We start from the raw sequence: 17371 nt of genomic DNA, 5'->3' as shown, positions 1-17371 counted from the left end.
GCGAGGCTCCTATGGAGCTCGCGTTCCTTTACCAAACGCGTACCATACTTCGACTCCGTCCTGAGGTCGCTCGGACAGCCCAACGCCATGCGAAGAGACCCCTATCAGCATCGGCCCTGGTCCTCTCATCCTTCCTCCAACGGAAAGCCGCTGCGGTGGCCGCAACCAACTCAACCCGCAATGACGATGTTACGACTCTAAGTGCGCAGGAAGAACGGATCTTTCAACGGCTGCAATTGTACAAGGACCCCCAAGAGCTTAATGCTCGGCTTGGCGTGCCAGCTCCTGAGACAGATCAACTAGACATCAGCCCAGAAAGGCTCCTTGCCCTTTTCACACCTCGGCAGAAGGCATCAGTCGATGATGACACGTTGCACCCAGACCAGTCATCTGGAACATCCGAGTCAAGTCCCGGCAAACTCAGAGCACCACCCATAACTACTGAGAGCATAGCGCAGCAGATCTGCTTGGGCGAGACTAGGGAGTTCGCGAGGGCCGCGCGACAGGCACTCGAATCAAAGACCGAACCTGGCGACCTGGCCCTGTACAAACTACTTGAAGCCCGTGTGTTTCCTCTTATAGAAGTGCTCGGTCTAAAGGGCAAACTACGCAAACGCGCAGCACAGAAGTCGGCCAACGCGGCGACAGACACACCAGCCGCAAAGGTGGACAAGTCCCATCCACTACTCAACATTCCCGCCCTCGTCAAGAAGCACGGCTCTCACCTCACAGCACCCTCATTTTCCGTGTCCAAGCCCTCCGTCCCTCCATCGACCTCTCCATCGACACCGAACACCACAACTACGACCAGCAAACACCAAGGGCCCCCGCTGCCCTCGCCCCTCACTGTTCTCACGCGCCTCTACCCAACACTCTTGCTCCTCACCCTCCGCCTCCTGGTCCTGCACCACCCACTCTCTATACTCACCTCCTCACTCCTCCCTCGCATCCGCCATCTCGGCCCCATAACATCCTCGGTGCCACCACGCCCTTCTACAACACGCACATTCTCCTACGCTGGCGCGTTTATAGCAGGCTCAGCGAGGTGATCTCGTTGTTACAGGAAATGGAGCGTGGTGGGGTGGAGTTTGATCTTGGGACGTTGGGCGTGCTGAGGGGTATGACTGACGAGAGGAGTGCAGATCTCTCTGGTCAAAGCGAACAAGGAGGGACGACAGAGGGGCGGAACCCAGCGCACTACAGGGGCAGGGAGTTCTGGCTGGCTCCTACGCAGGCCGAGTTGTGGCCGAAGGTCGAGGAGTGGCAGAGCATAATCGAGCTGAGGCTGCGAGAGAGCGGGCTAGGCGAGGTAATGCGCGAGTCTGGTGGCAGCAGTTCTGCTATTGGTGTGGATGGGAGGAGCGTGAATGTGGGTATAGGGGCCCAGGAGATTGAGGTCCCACGGGTCTGGCTGTGAGAGTCTATGGCTCGAGGTTTAGGAAGCTCTGTACAATGTTGTAAATAAAGCACATGTAATAAGAGATGGCTTAGCGGGGCATGATCATATGCAACAACAGGGAAGAACGTGAGCTACCGGGATGACTTTTGAGCTAGTGAGCCAATTCGAGTGAAATATGCACCGTTCGTTTTGAGGGTGTCTGTGACTTGCGTCTGAAAGAAGAAGACCACGACGGCTGCTGACTGCTGACAGCCACGGAACTGGCTACATATGAATGGCGATGATGTCGTCCCGAAGCTTGAGCTCTGCTGACTTGCGATCTATCCAATTTTTCGGCATTTTCAAAGCACTTAAGACCGCTTCGTCTGCTGTTCTCTTCTCTTCACCGCGACTTCACATAATGCCTTCGAGCGATGTCGAAAAGTCGCTGTGTCACCAAGCGCCCTGTTGGCTGTCGAGTTTGTTGAAACCCCAACCCGGCGTACCCTGTCTCACCGACGATTCCTCTTGACTGGTTTTCGCCTTCTTGGGTGGGCTGCCACCATCGCTCTTTCCAGAGCTCGATCTGACGCGCCGCTCCGACAGGAATTGGACCTCATCATCACTATTATCGCTCAGAACACGATCAGGGGAATACTGCCGCCAAGCAATCTTGCGCTTCTGGGCTGCCTCGGGTGGGTTTGAGCGAAGCTGCGGCACATGGACGACAGCATCTACCCGTGTAGCGAGCGTCACTTGCTCATCGCTATCCTGCTCCGTTGCCGTCTCTTGCTTAAGGACCTCCGGCGTCTCTGGCACGTCCTCATCCAAGTAGCGTGGCTGACTGGCCGCCCACGCCTCACCGATGCTCCTACCCAGCGCTTGCGCCACCTGCCACACCACCCCATTGCCGATCTGCGAGATCACATCTGCGACTGATCCAATGAGGAGGAAGTCGTCCCGGAGACCTTGCGCTCGACGCAACTCCTCAAGGGTCAGCGTTCTATGCTGGAATGGGTGCATTGAAGGCGATCCTCTTGAATCAAGCGGAACCATTAAACGCGTTATTGTTGGAAACAGGCCTTCGGGATTGACACGCTGCAATGTCGTCGAGCCTCGCCCCTGTTTCTCTTCTGTCAGATTTCCAAACCACTTCACTTGCCTCCTGTTAAGGTGCCCCTGATCCCACGCGCCGTACAAGTTCCGCTTTTCACCAGTAACAGGCACACGTTTGAGGATGCCGCGCAGCGATACCTTAGCGTCAAAGTCGTTGGCCAGGCGCTCGAAGGGAACATGATCTGGACGATGGAGATTGATGACATCGTCGTTGTGAACTGGAGGCAGATCTTCAATGACGGACCACGCTGTCTGCGGGTCATCGGACTGCACTGGGGAAGGTTCCGCGGGTAAGACTAGACCAGGAGCAGCTGCAATGAGAAACAGTCGAGTCCGCTTGGTGGCAGCATTGAAGTCACCACCTTTGAGTACCATCTTGCGTACTTGGTATCCCATTGAGACTAGTGAGCATATGGCTTGTGCACAAGCATTAACTTTGCCTTGCTTGGAATTCATGCTCTCCACGTTTTCGATAAGAACATACTCCAGGCGTAATAGGTCCACATAAGAGAGCGTATTGGCCAGCATGGAGCAATTGCGCTGCCCCTCTTTGTTGTGCTTCGCTGGGTTGCGCCTAGAGAATCCCTGGCAGGGGCATCCAGCCACCAGAAAATTGAATCTGTCGTACGGCTTTCTGCCTGATGCAAGCTCCTTGAGATATGTGTTTGTCGACCCATGGTGGTATCGACAATTTGTGTTGGACTCATTGACTTTGTGTGAGAGTAAAGCTGTTTGGTTTATCTCGATGGCAAGCGATGTCTCGAAGTACGATGTAGATGCGAGGGCATGGTCGAGGATTCCACAACCAGAGAACAGACTCAATGTGTTCAGCTTTGGTGTTCTCGGTCTGTATGGCTCTTTTTGGTGTGTGTCCGATATCGATGTGTCGCACGACAGGCAGCCACCATAGATCTGTGATAGATCGGCAGTATGGAATGTTTGTGACTGGGTTCGATAAAGCATATGAACGAAGAACTCGCCTGGGACTGTGCCTTGTTCTGCAGGGACAGACGCTTCAAATGCTGCCAGCACGTCTCGGCAGGCTATTGGGTCGCAGCAGCACTCGTCCGAAAAGAAAAGCTCATTCCCGATAGGGTAGAACGTACCCTCATCTGCAGAGCCACAAATGGTTTCCTTTGGTTGTAAGAGCCAAAGAACATTGACACTGTTATCATTAACGTCTTTGACATATGCATATCGGTAGGTATTGTGACGCTTGACGATAATAACCCGGCCTTGTGTCTGCTGAGCTGACAGCTCAGGTCGGTCTGGTGAGTCTGCCTCCCGAGCAGCTTCTTGCAAGACGATGTCGACCTTCGATTGGCGGCTGCCTTCAGCATCAGTGAATCCATCTTCGTAGCGGCTCGACATCTTCTGTGGAAAGTGCAGTGCGTCACATCGAGCTTTCCGAGCACGAGTAACGCGAGGCTGATTGCGAGGACTTCCAACAAGTCAAAACCGTCGGAGCCCCAGGTTGGAAAGCTAGGCAAGAAAGCAGTTGCGACATCCTCGGTCACAGTTGTAAGGTCATGCTCTGCCTGCTTGGCCTTAGGCTTAGGGAGACCGATCTCCTCCCATAGTGGGTGGTCTTGCAGCTCTGTGAAGAGACCATCTTCAGCGACTTCAGCAGCTCTCTCATAGAGGAAAGAGCCGTAGTGAATGAAATGTCTCCGGAAGTCAGTCACATTGTCGCAAAGCTTATGCCAGTGATTAACAATATTCGACTGTACTGCCCAGTCAATAGAACTGGTGGATTGCCAGAAATCATTGGTGAAGTTGGCAAGATGAATTGGTTGTCTGCGCTCCGAGGCCGCCTGAAGGAAGCGGAACACATGCTTCGTGAAATCAGCTACCCAAAGGAATGATTCGAATAGAGGTGTGTATTGTCTCGAAGCGTTGATTAGCCGATACTCGATGCCTTGCTCACGGCCTTTTGAGGTGATGATACTGATATCATCTGTAGTAGTAGCGGAGCTCGGGTCATCAAGGCCGCCAACCAGCACTGAATCAAGCTCTATTGCTTTCACTGTCCGTCAAGAACCTCTGTCCAGGAATACCCCATCAACTAGGTATTTTACCTTCCGAGAACGAGTTCCACTTGAGGTCTTGATGACAGTAAAGAGAGATGTGAGCTGCCCGCCGTATCCTTTTCCAGAGACCTGGGGAGCCTGGTATATCGAGAAGTCCCTCAGGTCAACATAAGTGGCCTTTGGCCAACCTGGAAGTAGACTTTTGAGGAGCTCTGTTTCACTGACCGCACCAAATTCGTCGCTCGCCACAGATGCGACCTGTAGGCTAGCAGGGTACAGAGACGCTAGATCCTCTGGATTCTCGATCTGCCGGAGCAGCTTTGCTGCCTCGTTGTAATGGTCGTCCTTGTCAGTGGAATCGGCTGAGGCAGCAGGTGATGGAGAGTCCGCAAGATGCTGATCGTAACCGTAGGTAGTGTGTCGTAGGAGTTCTGACGGCTGAGCACGCTGTGGCTGAGAACCAAAGCCGTCGTCGTCGTCGTCGTCGTCAGATACTTCCAAAACTACGGTCTCATCTTTGTCAGAGACAATGAAGCCGTTTAGACTTTCTGACTCCCACCTTTCAGACCCATAATGGGATCTGTCAGGAACAACACTCGCTCTTGAATTCGAGCTATGTTTGATAAAGCCATCAGCGGGGGTCGCCTGCCGTACTGGTAGTTGTAGCTTATGATCTGGCTCTTCCGAGATAGACTTCATTCTCTCTGACAGTTGTGTGAGGTTGTTCCGCCGGTGCCGGAATTGCTCTCTTGCATCTGAGGAACTAGGTGTAGAGCCTTGACTCGAGCCCGAGGAAGGTTTTGGAGAGGTAGAATCTGCTAACTTCGATCGTGGCAGGAAGATGTCGATCAGGTTGCCTTCACTGTCGACTTCATAGGAAACGGGAATGTAGGCACACGCAGAGCGACTTGGGTTGGATACTTGTCCTGGAAGATTACTTGACAACAATTCAATAGTCGGGATCGGATCGCTGTCGAGAGGGGCGGTGGTCGCTCGTCTGCCGTTGAATGCCAGTGGCTCATCATCGTCGTCTGTCGCAGCAGGACGCACCACCTCTATGATATCCTCCTCTTCCGCCATCTCTGAAGGCGAGATGGCATGTAAAGTTGCTCGAGGCGATGAAGTTCAGACGAGATGAAGAGGACAGAGCTGGAAGAAAGCTGGCGGAGTGGAGTCATGGACACTCGGGTGGCTATTGAAGAAGCGCATTGAATGAAAAAGGTGAGAAGTCTGTCATTTACAAAGCTGCTAACTCATGCCTCAGAGACCGCCTGACAGCGTTTTCATCTGCCCCAATGGCACTTACTGGCCCAGGCAGCTCGTCAGAGGGCATTCTGGTTGACTAGAATGCCGAACATAGCAGGCCGGTCGATTTGTCGAGGAGGTCCCGCTAACGTCTGTGACTAAGAGTCATCGCTCATAATTGCGCAATTAATATGGCAGCGACTTTCCAAGAGAAATGGAGAGCGTCGTCACATAGACCGCTTTTCGTAGGTGTTGACCACCTCAGACTACCTGTGGACCAATTCCGGAGAATCAACTTCCTGACGGCTCCTGCTCTCAATGTCCACAGCAGTGAACCCAGATTTTTGCGTTCTATTGGCATACTTCCGTAGCCGGGTCTGACCTCTGGCTCGCATATATACCATAGAAAGTACCTCGAAACAGTGTTTGACATTTGGACCATACTTGCCGAAACGATGTGATCTTCCGTCGGAGCTCGATACGTTGTATCTGCTGCTACAAATCTTCAGCTGAGTCATCTCCTCAGACTGCACAATATGGTGAAAGACATCGCCGAGGACAAAATTGAGGCGAGACAGCGGCAGGAAAGTCGAGATCTGAAGTGAAGATGAAAAGGCAACCACGCTAGTCCCTTGTCAGCCGGGTGGATACAACGCGAAGCGACTGTCACTGACTCCAGCCTTAATCGTGTTGCTTCTATACGAATAAATTTCGTCAAAGATTGATCAGGCACTTCAGTTCGGTCGTGCTACACAGTACAGTACATAACACCTGACATGGTCCGCGACTGAAGGCGCGAGGTGAAAAGAACCTTATAGCCATACCAATCACCAAAAGTTCGATGAATTACGTGTCAACATATATATTCAAAGCTCAGAACAGCCACGCATGCAAATGCTCGCTTCTTTTGCTCGCTATGACTGAGTATCATTTCTTCTTCGCAGCAATGTCGTCATCTAAATCAATGGTCATTTCCTTCGTCATGGGCGTAAGCTCTGTCACCGACTCTGCCTTTCCTCCTTCCGAAATCGAAAAGTCGATTCTTAGTCGACCCATCGCGACTACTCGTCGCACGGGTCCTGGTCTCGTCCATTATATCAACTGATGCACTTGACGAGTTGGTTGAATCAGTCATAGTCTTGAGGTTCGCGTGAGCAAATGCTGATGGACGACGGTCCCACGGCGGCGGTCCATGATGTGCCTCTGGCTCAACAAAAGTGCCGGAAGGTTCGTCAACAGGTTGAGGCAGGGCAGTGAGCTCTGGATCTTGAACAGGTGCAGCGGTGTACTGGCTGGCGTACACGGGCTGCAATTTCTGCTGCTGTTCTTTCAGCACTTGCTGCCACTTAGGCTCAAGCTTGCCGTTGGGCTTCTCTGCCTGTTCAGCACTAGAAAGGCAGTCCTTGGTTTTGGTCCGTAGGTTAGTGCAGAGAGTGTGGAAGTCTTTCACTGTGGGGTCTAGATCTGGCTCGTCTGCCAAATTTGCGGGCGCATGTGACATCCAGAGCTCAGTCAGATCCGATAGAAGCTTGCTGGGATCAAGCAGGAAGGGAAGTGTCGGTAGACCTTCTCGGGCCGCAGGGGCCAAGCGATTTTTGATCTGCATGGGCGTAGCATACTGAGGCTCCATCGTCACAGATGCTTGCGATGTGCTGACATCGCAGATCTTGTCGATAAAATTTCTGAAGTCTGGTGTAGCTGATGTCAAGAATTTGTTCATCGGCTCCATCCATGTCTCCTTAGTGCCAAACTTCGCCATGTTGGCGAGGGCGTTGAGAGATTTGGCTATGAGGGTGAGTGTTCGTTTCGTGCGGTCCGGAGGAAGATCTGTGGCTGATCAGTAGGTGGCTCAATGCTAGACAGAATGACATACCTGTAGTCAAGCCAAAGAGCTGTGGGTTCAAAATGGCCGGACAGAAGAACCTCAGGAAGAGAAATCCGGAAACACTGGTATACCTCACCGTACGAATGAAGGAGCCATAGCGATCTTCCGCGCAAGACCGGATGTGCCTGAACAGCGCCCTGAGACCATAGGGACATAGTTCAGCTGAATCTGAGATTGCTTTCCAGATGGAGCTGGTCAAGTTGAGGAGAGTGCTCCAGTTTCGCTCGCCTTGTTCTGCGGATCGCACTCTCATGGGATCAACTTCGCAGTCGGGATCCTTTTCAGCTATCTTGCGAAGTCTTGAACCGAGCACATTTTCCAGATATTCGCTGCCGAGCCTGCGCATGTGAGAGTCTAGTGCTTTGGTGACTAGTGAATTGCCGCGGAAAAGTAGATTTGCTTCCTGGTTTGCAGATCTGTTCAGATCCCGAACGAGGAGCTCTCGCTGCTCTGCGTTCTCGTATGAGTCGGTCGACTGCAAACGACCGCTGAAACGCATGCGCAGAGGAGGTGTCTCCCGGTGAATGCCGTCGATTTCTTCCTCGATCAAATTGCTCAGCCAGTCATGCACGTGGTCAGTGGACTGGAAGATGTCGAGTAACACGTCGGACAGCTGACGCAGCTCCGGTCCAAGTAATTGCGCAATCTGCGTAGTCAGACTGTTGTCGAAGTTATGCAGTAGCGCGGACAATTCCTTGTACTCGTCCTGCATCAGCACTACCGTCTCCTGCAGACTCAGCCGCATTAGCATTTGCCCGACGACTTTGTTGCTATTATCGATGATTGGCCACCACTTCTCAACACTCTCGACGTCTTCAAGTTCCTCCATGGTCACATTCACCTTGCCAAGGACAGAATCGTGCTGGAGATTTCGATACCTCCGACGCCTGTGAGTAGGGCCGCGTCTCCAGACATATCATACGGCCCATGCGCAATCATCGTCCATTCTTGTTCACCTGGGTTTCCGATGCGTGCAATGATTGCTATGCGGTTCAGCATCGAAGGCAGATCCTTGAAGATAAAGTTTGTCGCCCACATAACGTTGTTGGTACATGGCTTGATCGCTGTGCGTCCTCTCAGATCTTGGCCGCACACAACGTCAATGTAGACATCGGTCGTGCTTCGCGGTGGTCTGGCTGACTTGCGCTTCAGCTTCGCTCGCTCAAGGCTGTCGGCTTCGGTTAAGACGTGCGCAAACTTTGCCTCTGTGATTTTGACCAGCAACTGTTGCTCGATGCGGAACATTCCGTTGGTATCCTGTCCAGGTTGTAATCCAATCGCATTCTGTTCTGGTCCGTACAGCTCAGGCACAGTGAGAGCTCGCAACAGAACATACCAAGCTTCGTACGCGACCCGTGTTTCCAGGCAGAGGATCATGGGTCGTTTTCGCCGTGAAGCTGCGACCTGGACTGTATAATGTGGGTAAATCGCCAAACAATACGGCATCTCGAGGATCGACTGATCGAGTCTTTGCACAGCACATCTCGATAGCTGCGACAGATACGTCGTCGAACTCGATTCCTGCTGACCTTCATTATACAACCGAAAAGATCCATTTTCATGAAGGGTGCAGCTCACACGCCGCCACAAAAGATTATCGGATGCTTCTGAGAAAGCACTTGGCGTTTTGAACCCTGATATTTGAGATCCTGACGGCAGTGGTCCATCCCACAACAACATCTGCCCAACTTTGATTATCGCCATACTCCGGCCGCTGTTCAGATCAGATACACGTCGTTGACCACTTGGGCGACTATCCTGAATCGAGACATTTTGCGGCTTCGTCATCTTATTGTGTACACCGCGAGGTCTCAATGGCTGCCAACAGAGCAATGCAGCCAGCCACGAATCAAACGTTTCAGGCACGGATGGCCGCAGCTGAAATCCCGATCCCGTGGCAGCGGTGAGGACACTAAGAAACGTGCTTTGTGTATCTGGATCAAAGTGGGTCTTGACACTGCAGCCACGGAGATCCGAGATGAGGGTCTGGTTTTGTGTGACGTCGCCCTTTACTTGACACATTAGACTTCCAGAGGCAACCTGAATGGCACAGTATCCTGAAAGCCAGGCGTTAGTGTGCAGCGGTCGAAAGAAAAGGATCCCATGCATGCGACCACACGTAGTCTTCATCAGGTGCAGAATCCTCGTAGAGTCTGACTCCTGCCAAGTGGGAGATTTGATTCCTCCAGAAGCGAATGTGCTCACACTGTCCGGCGAGAACGTCCTTCGTGGCGTCCGCGGAGGGGCACGTTCTTCGCCTTCGGAAGCTCCTGAGCCTGGCGTCACGGATGGAAAGCCAATTGATACAGCGGCTTGATCGTCCACCTTCGGGCTCAGCGCTGCACTTGTCGTGATTGAGCCGATGCGTTTCCTTGTCTTGGATAGCAGTGACCCTGGCGAAGCGTCCGAAGTGGCTTCTTCCTTGGACCAGAGGCCGTGCGGGCTCTCCGACCGCGACTGTCGATGGTGTTCAAGTTCTCATCGTCGGTGGTGGAGAAGGAGCCGGAGTGATCTCTGAACTGACCAACTTGTGTGCTTCTTGCGTTGTCTGGTCGCGCGGACACAGCGCTATTGCTTCTCTCCGGAGTGACAGCGCGGATCGTACGACCGTTGGAACGCTCGAACACCATGCCATTGCGGTCTTTGCTCGAGGCTTGTTTACTTGATCTCCTTCGAACAGTCGGAGGGGCTGATTTGCGCGGTTTGGCAGGCTGCTCTTCCGTTGGGCCATCCCCTTTGGAGGAATTCATCTTGTTGGCCTGAAGTGGACTTTAGACTCAGAACGCATAGCAATTATCGACAGGGACCCTGGCATGCCGTCGGCAACTCTTGTGTACTGTATCGCTTGATCGCGTGAGTCTCGGATGTCCTATGGCAGCGTCAACGTGCGGCCTGGCCTCACCTGGGCAAGCGATACGACTGTGTAAGATGCTGATGATCAGCATCCGCACGGACAAGTTCGTGGAGCGAAAATGCGCATTGCGGATAATGACTGGGAGGCAGTTGAATCACTCTTGTAGTTGATGTGTTCCCCCATCCGGACCTGTCGTCGCATGTAGAAGCGGACCGAAGCAAACTTGAAGCAGAACCTGGGAAGAGGAGGAGTACGAGACTAGCGCAGGAACACGATGCTGCTGCTGTTGAGCAAGCGACTTGTCGCTGCACTCATCCCACTCGTCCTCGACAAATGCCGAGCTCCCCCAGAAGCTCTTGGCTTTCAACTAGAATCCCTGCCTAAACTCCTAAACTCAACCAAAACGTGGGCATCACGTCACTCGAGGGTTGATCCCCAATGATGCCCTCCGCGGCGCGTTCCCGTGACTTTGCGGCTGCACTTCGAGTTCGTGGCTTTTGATCGACATCCTCAAACCTGTACCAAATATCACAGAGCTATTGCTTGATGCACACGCGGTTCGACAGACTCGGAAGGTGCTGGTCGGCGAGATAAGAGCGTTTCACCTTTTGCACAAGTGAACAGCGATCGGGGTCACAGCCACAGCACAAAGGGCGACAAGGGCAAGAGACACGTGCGAGTCAGAACGCGCAGGCAGCACCAACCACTGCATTGCCACTGCCGCATGACTTGACACGACACTGTGCAGACATCTCATCCTCGTTTTGCACAGACTCTACGGAGGAGACGATTGCAATGAGCCGAACTTCCTACACGACGGCCGCCTCTATCCGATAGCGAGAGACATCTTCATGGCATCGAGCCTCTTCTCTCCCCCGAGAAACATCGACAACCCCGCAGCCTCGATTTATGAGACTATCCGAAGGCACGAGGAAGACGATGAGGACGAGTCAGAAGGAGAGACATTCCTAGAGGAAGGCCTCGAGCATACAAACTCGCCTGCAGCGACGAATATGTCTCTTCCAGTTCGAGGCCAGACTGTTACAGCAGACCAACCACGTCAGTCACCCCGTGGAAAGCAGATCAGACCCAAGTGGATGACTCGGAGGCGGAAGCTGGCTGACATAGAAGATCTTGACGATGATGTGCCCGCCTCCCTGCTCATCGAAGGCGAGGATGTTGGTCTTGGCCCGGGTTCCATTGCTCTACCTCCTCCTCCAAGCCAGACAGCTGGCACCGAGCCTTTCGCGCCTGTTCCGTCAATTTCACCGCCCCCTCGGCATACAGGCGACCCGTCGTTCCTGCGACCGGGTCTTGGGCTTGCAGCCCGGCCGGGCACAATCGCATCACCACTCGCAACAGCGGATCCTCGATCTATAGCTATGTGGCGCTGGACCAATGTCGTCAACCTTGACAATTTTCTCTTGGATGTCTATAATTACTACCTTCTTCATGGCATGTGGTCGATATTACTACGAAGGCTTTTCGGTCTACTTACTGGCGCGTTTCTTGTCGGCTTCTCGGTCTTCTTGACACAGTGCATCAATTACCACTCTGGTCTTTCCAACGTCGAGAGACTTGACCAAGTCCTGGTCAAGAACTGCACAAGAAAGATGTCATTCTTTCCAAGCTTGTTCTTGTGGATATTGGTAATGCTGTGGATCCTCTGGGCATTCCAGTATGCCTTCGATCTGCCACGGTTGAGACATTTGCATGACTTCTATTACTATCTCCTCGACATCAGCGATGCAGAGCTGCAGTCTATCTCCTGGCAAGAGATAGTGAGCCGCCTGATGGCGCTGCGAGACACCAACCCAACTGTGGCGGGCAACATATCAGCAAAATCACGGCGGTACGCTCACACTCAGAGCAAGCAACGAATGGACGCTCACGACATTGCTAATCGCTTGATGCGAAAGGAAAACTACATCATTGCCATGGTCAACAAGGAGATCCTTGATTTCACGTTGCCAATTCCGTTCCTTCGCAATCGCCAGCTCTTCACAAGAACTTTGGAATGGAACATTAATTGGTGTATCATGGATTTTGTCTTCAATAAGCGTGGCCAAGTGCAGCAGACTTTCCTGAAGGACACACATCGCAAAGAGCTATCGGAAGCCTTGCGTCAGCGCTTCATCTTCGCCGGATTTGCAAACCTATTCATCGCTCCTTTCCTCATCGGCTTCTTCCTTGTGCAAAGCTTCTTCACTCACTTCAACGAGTATCAGAAGAATCCTGGAGCCATCGGATCGCGAGAGTATAACGTTCTGGCTGAGTGGAAGTTTCGAGAGTTCAACGAGCTCTGGCACCTCTTCAAGCGCCGCATCAATATGTCGCACCCTTTCGCATCGCGCTACATCGATCAGTTTCCGAAGGACAAGACCATTCAATCGGCCAGATTTGTTGCATTTGTATCTGGTGCAGTAGTCTCAGTACTGGGCATGGCCACTATTTTTGATCAGGAAAACTTTCTTGCTCTGGAGTTGACCCCAGGACGTACCGCAATATTCTACCTCGGCGTCTTTGGCGGCATCTGGGCGATTGCTAGAGGCATGATTCCCGAAGATTCGCTGGTATACGAGCCTGCATTCGCCATGACGGAAGTGATCGACTTCACACATTACTCCCCAAGTCATTGGCACAATCGACTCCATACTGTTGAGGTGAAGCGGGAATTCGAGCAACTCTACCAGATCAAAATACTGATGTTCGTGGAAGAAATTCTGAGCATGATTTTCACACCATTTGTCCTGTGGTTCAGCCTACCTAAATGCAGCGACAGGATCATCGATTTCTTCCGCGAGTTTACGGTGCATGTCGATGGTATCGGCTACGTCTGTTCCTTCGCGGAATTCAAGCTCAACAAGCCTGTCGAGAATCCTACTAGCACTCAGGTAGGCCGTGGCAATGCGAGCAGACAAAGGAGCGAGGATGGCCGCGAGAATTACTTCTCCTCCAAGGACCAGAAACTTGAACAAAGCTACTGGGGCTTCATGAACGACTACGCCAGAAATCCTAAGGCCGACGTAAGATTCCATTACCAGGCAGCTCGTAAGCGGCTGAATCTGCCCCCGCCTGTACCCGGACTTCCATCTCCAACCTTACAAGCTGGGTTCGGCAATCACCATCTGGCTTTGCGCAGTGACTCCACGTTCTCACCTTCGCGCACCGCGACAGGACCGGTGAGCGCTTCCCAACATGCAGGTCAGAGTGCAGGCACGCCACTTCAGTCAATGCTACTCGATCCTCACCATCAACCATCCGGCACATTTGGTAATGCTGCAGCAGCTAGGGAAAAGACACGGGCACTCTACGCGTCCCAAAATCTTCCTCAGGGCGTGAGAAATGCCCCATTTCGTCCAGAGCAAGTCGCAGAAGCGAACGAGGACGCTGACGGAGAGCCCTCTTACCCAAAGGAGTCTGCGTCTGCAGCAAGTCATACGGGTTCATGGAGGTATGACGATGATTCTGGCGATGATAGTCTCGATGAGCATGAGAATGCTGTGCCACACGACAATGTTGGAGTCATTGGTCTCATCAGACGTTTGCAGAAAACACAGGGCGAAGGCAATCGTGCTGGTTCTGGGATCTGATCTTCGTTCAAACATCTGACGTTGGAACATTGTTTAGCCTATGTGGACCACTGCTGATGCCATCTACCGGCCCCCCGCACACCTATGCAATCATAAAAGGCCGGGGGATCTGCTCATCCGATCTCCAGCCTTCAGGCCATCCCAGACTGCGAACGGGCCAGAGCGCGGCGATTTCTCTGGAGCATTTGGGCAACTTCTTCCATATCTGATGAGCATTGGGGAAGGACTTACAGTATTACGCCCCCGAGTGAAGGACTAGCCGTGTGAAGTACCACAAAAGGACAAGCGATGATTGGAACGAGCATAGCCGCTGCCCCGATGCGTCATCACATCGCTGCAGGCGAGTTCTAAATCGGATAGCTCCACGTCTTGAAAATTGTCCCACGACATATGCTGGACACAGTGTTCTCGAACACGCAGGAAATCGTCCGATGGCTCATGTTGAGCATTGTCGCACAGTTTCCGTTCATCGCAACAAACCACATTCTGTGTCACGTTGAGCGTCGACGGATTCTCGCAGGTCATGCTCGAGTAGATGCGAGGACCACCGGCCGACCATGCTGCGTGACACAGCCTGGCAGCACCGAAGTCAGCACCGAATGCTTGACGACGAAACCGCCCATGGCTTGCGTTGTCTCCGCAAGACGACTGCTCCAGTGGCAGGAGCATCTGTTCTGAACGCACTGTGCACAGACAAACGCCACAAGGTGCCTTGTTCAGGCAGCCAAGGTTTGCAGGCTGGCAGCATCTCGCAATGTGGGACTAAATTCTCACTGCCGCTTATCGATGTTGATAGACGTTAAGACGAGGCCAAGTCACACGTCTAACGAACGAAATTGTCTACTAAGCGAACCAATATGACTACGTAGATGCCAGAGTCTTAAGGATTTCTTAGGCCGCCACACTTGTTCTTGAGTCGTGGGGGACAATTATCACCGCTTTCGCAGATTGTCGACGCTTAGTGAAGCGATCTTGTTTCGACGGCGCCTCAGCCTCGCCTGATTTGTGCTCGTACCGTAACTGAAAGCCGAATGCGAGATATGGAGAGCAACATCCATTGGAACCGCCAAGACAGCTGCGGCGCTGGCCTCATAGAAGCTATCTGGCATTAAAACAAATATGGGTCCTCGAACGAGGATGTACCTACGGTCCTGCATGGGCAAAAGCACATCGCGGACTGACAATAATCTCAGCGACGGCAGATTTCTCGACTCTTAATGATTTGCAGGTCACCTTAGCAGTGACACTGGCAAAGTCGAGTCAAATAGAGATTACAGTGGTATCGATCTTCAGCTATACACGAACATGTAACGATATCGCGGGTTGCAAAGGCAGCACTTTGATGAATACGAAGGAACGAACCTTGATCGGGCACACTATTATTGGCTTGGGGTGAATTGACAGCAAAGCCCTGGCCACTGCCACGCGCAGTCCGACCAGCCAACACGAGAATGGTTAAACGATCCGCCCAATTTGGAACGCTCAAGCTTCGGGATTTGGCCCCTGAAAATTCCGACTCTTGGTTAAGGCTGTGGTGGAGCAAGGGCACCAAAAGGATTACATGGCCACTGGCTCTATGGAGACCAGCAGTCCTTCCCCCTGGCACTCTACCCCTGTGTGCAGATCACAACAGGTACACAAGGCCTGAGATATTCTTGCTAATTGGCCTTACCATTCCTCGAGCAAACTCGCACTTTGCACTTTTGCGTTTTCGACACGAAGTTCTCGCTAATCGTCCTCTATTGTACACGGGTCAACATAAAACCACGGCATACCCGTCTTGAGATCTGGATCGGTCATCGCATCACGACCAAGCCTTGCCAACGGCCGGACAACCCTTCAATACAACCTGTTAAACAACGACTTTCCCAACCATGCCGACTTCAACGTCGGATTCTGTTGCAATTTCACATCTACCACCGTAAGTCCTGCTCATGCTGGCGTATGTACTTCAGCTAACATCGCTCAAGCAAACAAGTTATAGCGTCCCCAGCTACGGCCAACCTTGTCACCTTAGGGCACGACGGCAAGCCGCTCAAGCTCAGGTCGGCGTGTAATGCTTGCTTTTCTGCGAAGGTTCGATGTGATGGAAACAAGGGAGGTTGCAAACGTTGCGTGGACAAGCGCATCATGTGTGTGTGTAAGTTGTTACGCCACGCTCATTCTCCGCCAAACGCTAAACGACATCAACAGACAGCGAGTCGAGAGTCGGCAAAGTTGTGGGAAAGCGGAAGCGGAAACAACCCGAGGACGACTCGGTCGGATCTGTGAATTCCGAGTCCTGGATCCTCACAGAGCAGCAGCCTGCTTCAATGCCCTCGCCGGCAGCTACAGCGTCGTCGTCGGAGTCTTTCACCAAGAGACATTGTCATGAAGACAGCTGGACTTACTTCATCGCTGACGAGCAGGCTGCTCAGCAAGAATTCAATGAAGCGAGTGAGGCTCTTCAGAGCATCGACATGGGCAATTACCGCAGCTCGTCCGAAGCGAGTGAAGTCGAGTTCCACGTTCCTGGTGGCCTGCAGACGCCAGATCTAAGCCCTCCGAATGTCTCACGATACCTATCACCTGCCATTCTCGAATCACGACCTGTCTCGCGAAATGCTTCGATATCGACCAATCCGTCCGTCATCCAACGAACAGCAAGCGCAGCATCTATGACTCGAACGACAGATCTCATCCATCCGGAAGACGAGGAGACCGTTTGCATCAAGCTCCTAGCTCACCTGAAGAAGTATTCCGCTTCCATCAACGACCACGGTCGCGCATTTCAAATTGACCTTTTAACAAAGTCAAATGCCTCCGTACGCCGCATCCTTCGTTCTGGGAGCGTTCGTGCGGACTACAGCTGTCAACTTCTTCTGTCTAGCATCTTGACTCACCTCACAACAGTGTGTGAAGCCTTATGTTACACAAGCTCAAGCCAAGACTCGACGGTATTGCAAGACGTACCACATGCTGTGCAACAGGACTCAGACTCTCGGCAAGACCGCAACTCAGAGGCATTTGACATGCGCACAGGCCTCGTGTACCAGTCGACACTAAGTGATGCGCTGCGTCCCTTGGTCCTGGAAACGAGCTCGCTAACGGTTGATGTTGGGGCTTTACTAAAGCGTAAGCCCCTTGATGGGTTCCAGACTCTGGGTAAATGGGAGATGGGCATACTCGAGCTGGGCTACAGGTTACAAATTGCGCTGGAGGCATTGTAAGGACTGTGAAGAGGAGGTGCCTCAAGATGCCAGAGAAGCGCACTGGTGCTATGACCATCAC

The 17371-nt window shown here is 52.6% G+C and overlaps 6 protein-coding genes across 6 annotated transcripts; 3 read left to right on the top strand and 3 right to left on the bottom strand.

The window, feature by feature from the left end:
• Positions 1 to 11: 11 nt before the first annotated feature.
• On the top strand, positions 12 to 1417 carry AB675_2146 (uncharacterized protein; the record flags this gene model as incomplete). Its single annotated transcript, XM_018142093.1, has 2 exons — positions 12 to 977; positions 1064 to 1417. The coding sequence occupies 2 exons, from the start codon at positions 12 to 14 to the stop codon at positions 1415 to 1417; spliced, it is 1320 nt and encodes a 439-aa protein (XP_018002613.1).
• A 414-nt stretch (positions 1418 to 1831) lies between these two features.
• Positions 1832 to 5604, bottom strand: AB675_2145 (DNA (cytosine-5)-methyltransferase 3; the record flags this gene model as incomplete). The annotated part of the gene is made up of 3 exons (XM_018142092.1): positions 1832 to 3868; positions 3892 to 4520; positions 4593 to 5604. The coding sequence occupies 3 exons, from the start codon at positions 5602 to 5604 to the stop codon at positions 1832 to 1834; spliced, it is 3678 nt and encodes a 1225-aa protein (XP_018003103.1).
• Positions 5605 to 6730: 1126 nt separating this feature from the next.
• On the bottom strand, positions 6731 to 9100 carry AB675_2144 (Inhibitory regulator protein BUD2/CLA2; the record flags this gene model as incomplete). The annotated part of the gene is made up of 3 exons (XM_018142091.1): positions 6731 to 7596; positions 7643 to 8532; positions 8577 to 9100. The coding sequence occupies 3 exons, from the start codon at positions 9098 to 9100 to the stop codon at positions 6731 to 6733; spliced, it is 2280 nt and encodes a 759-aa protein (XP_018002751.1).
• An 887-nt stretch (positions 9101 to 9987) lies between these two features.
• AB675_2143 (uncharacterized protein) lies at positions 9988 to 10404 on the bottom strand (the record flags this gene model as incomplete). Its single annotated transcript, XM_018142090.1, has 1 exon — positions 9988 to 10404. One exon carries the CDS (start codon positions 10402 to 10404, stop codon positions 9988 to 9990), a length of 417 nt encoding a protein of 138 aa, XP_018002752.1.
• Positions 10405 to 11359: 955 nt separating this feature from the next.
• Positions 11360 to 14101, top strand: AB675_2142 (Autophagy-related protein 9; the record flags this gene model as incomplete). The annotated part of the gene is made up of 1 exon (XM_018142089.1): positions 11360 to 14101. One exon carries the CDS (start codon positions 11360 to 11362, stop codon positions 14099 to 14101), a length of 2742 nt encoding a protein of 913 aa, XP_018002743.1.
• A 1874-nt stretch (positions 14102 to 15975) lies between these two features.
• On the top strand, positions 15976 to 17310 carry AB675_2141 (uncharacterized protein; the record flags this gene model as incomplete). Its single annotated transcript, XM_018142088.1, has 3 exons — positions 15976 to 16022; positions 16072 to 16241; positions 16295 to 17310. 3 exons carry the CDS (start codon positions 15976 to 15978, stop codon positions 17308 to 17310), a joined length of 1233 nt encoding a protein of 410 aa, XP_018002843.1.
• Between the last annotated feature and the right edge of the window lie 61 nt (positions 17311 to 17371).

This window comes from Cyphellophora attinorum, assembly GCF_001299255.1.
Source record: "Cyphellophora attinorum strain CBS 131958 chromosome Unknown Contig6, whole genome shotgun sequence".
NCBI lineage: Eukaryota > Fungi > Ascomycota > Eurotiomycetes > Chaetothyriales > Cyphellophoraceae > Cyphellophora > Cyphellophora attinorum.
The sequence above is the reverse complement of the archived record's forward strand: the minus strand, read 5'-3'. Positions and strand labels throughout refer to the sequence as shown.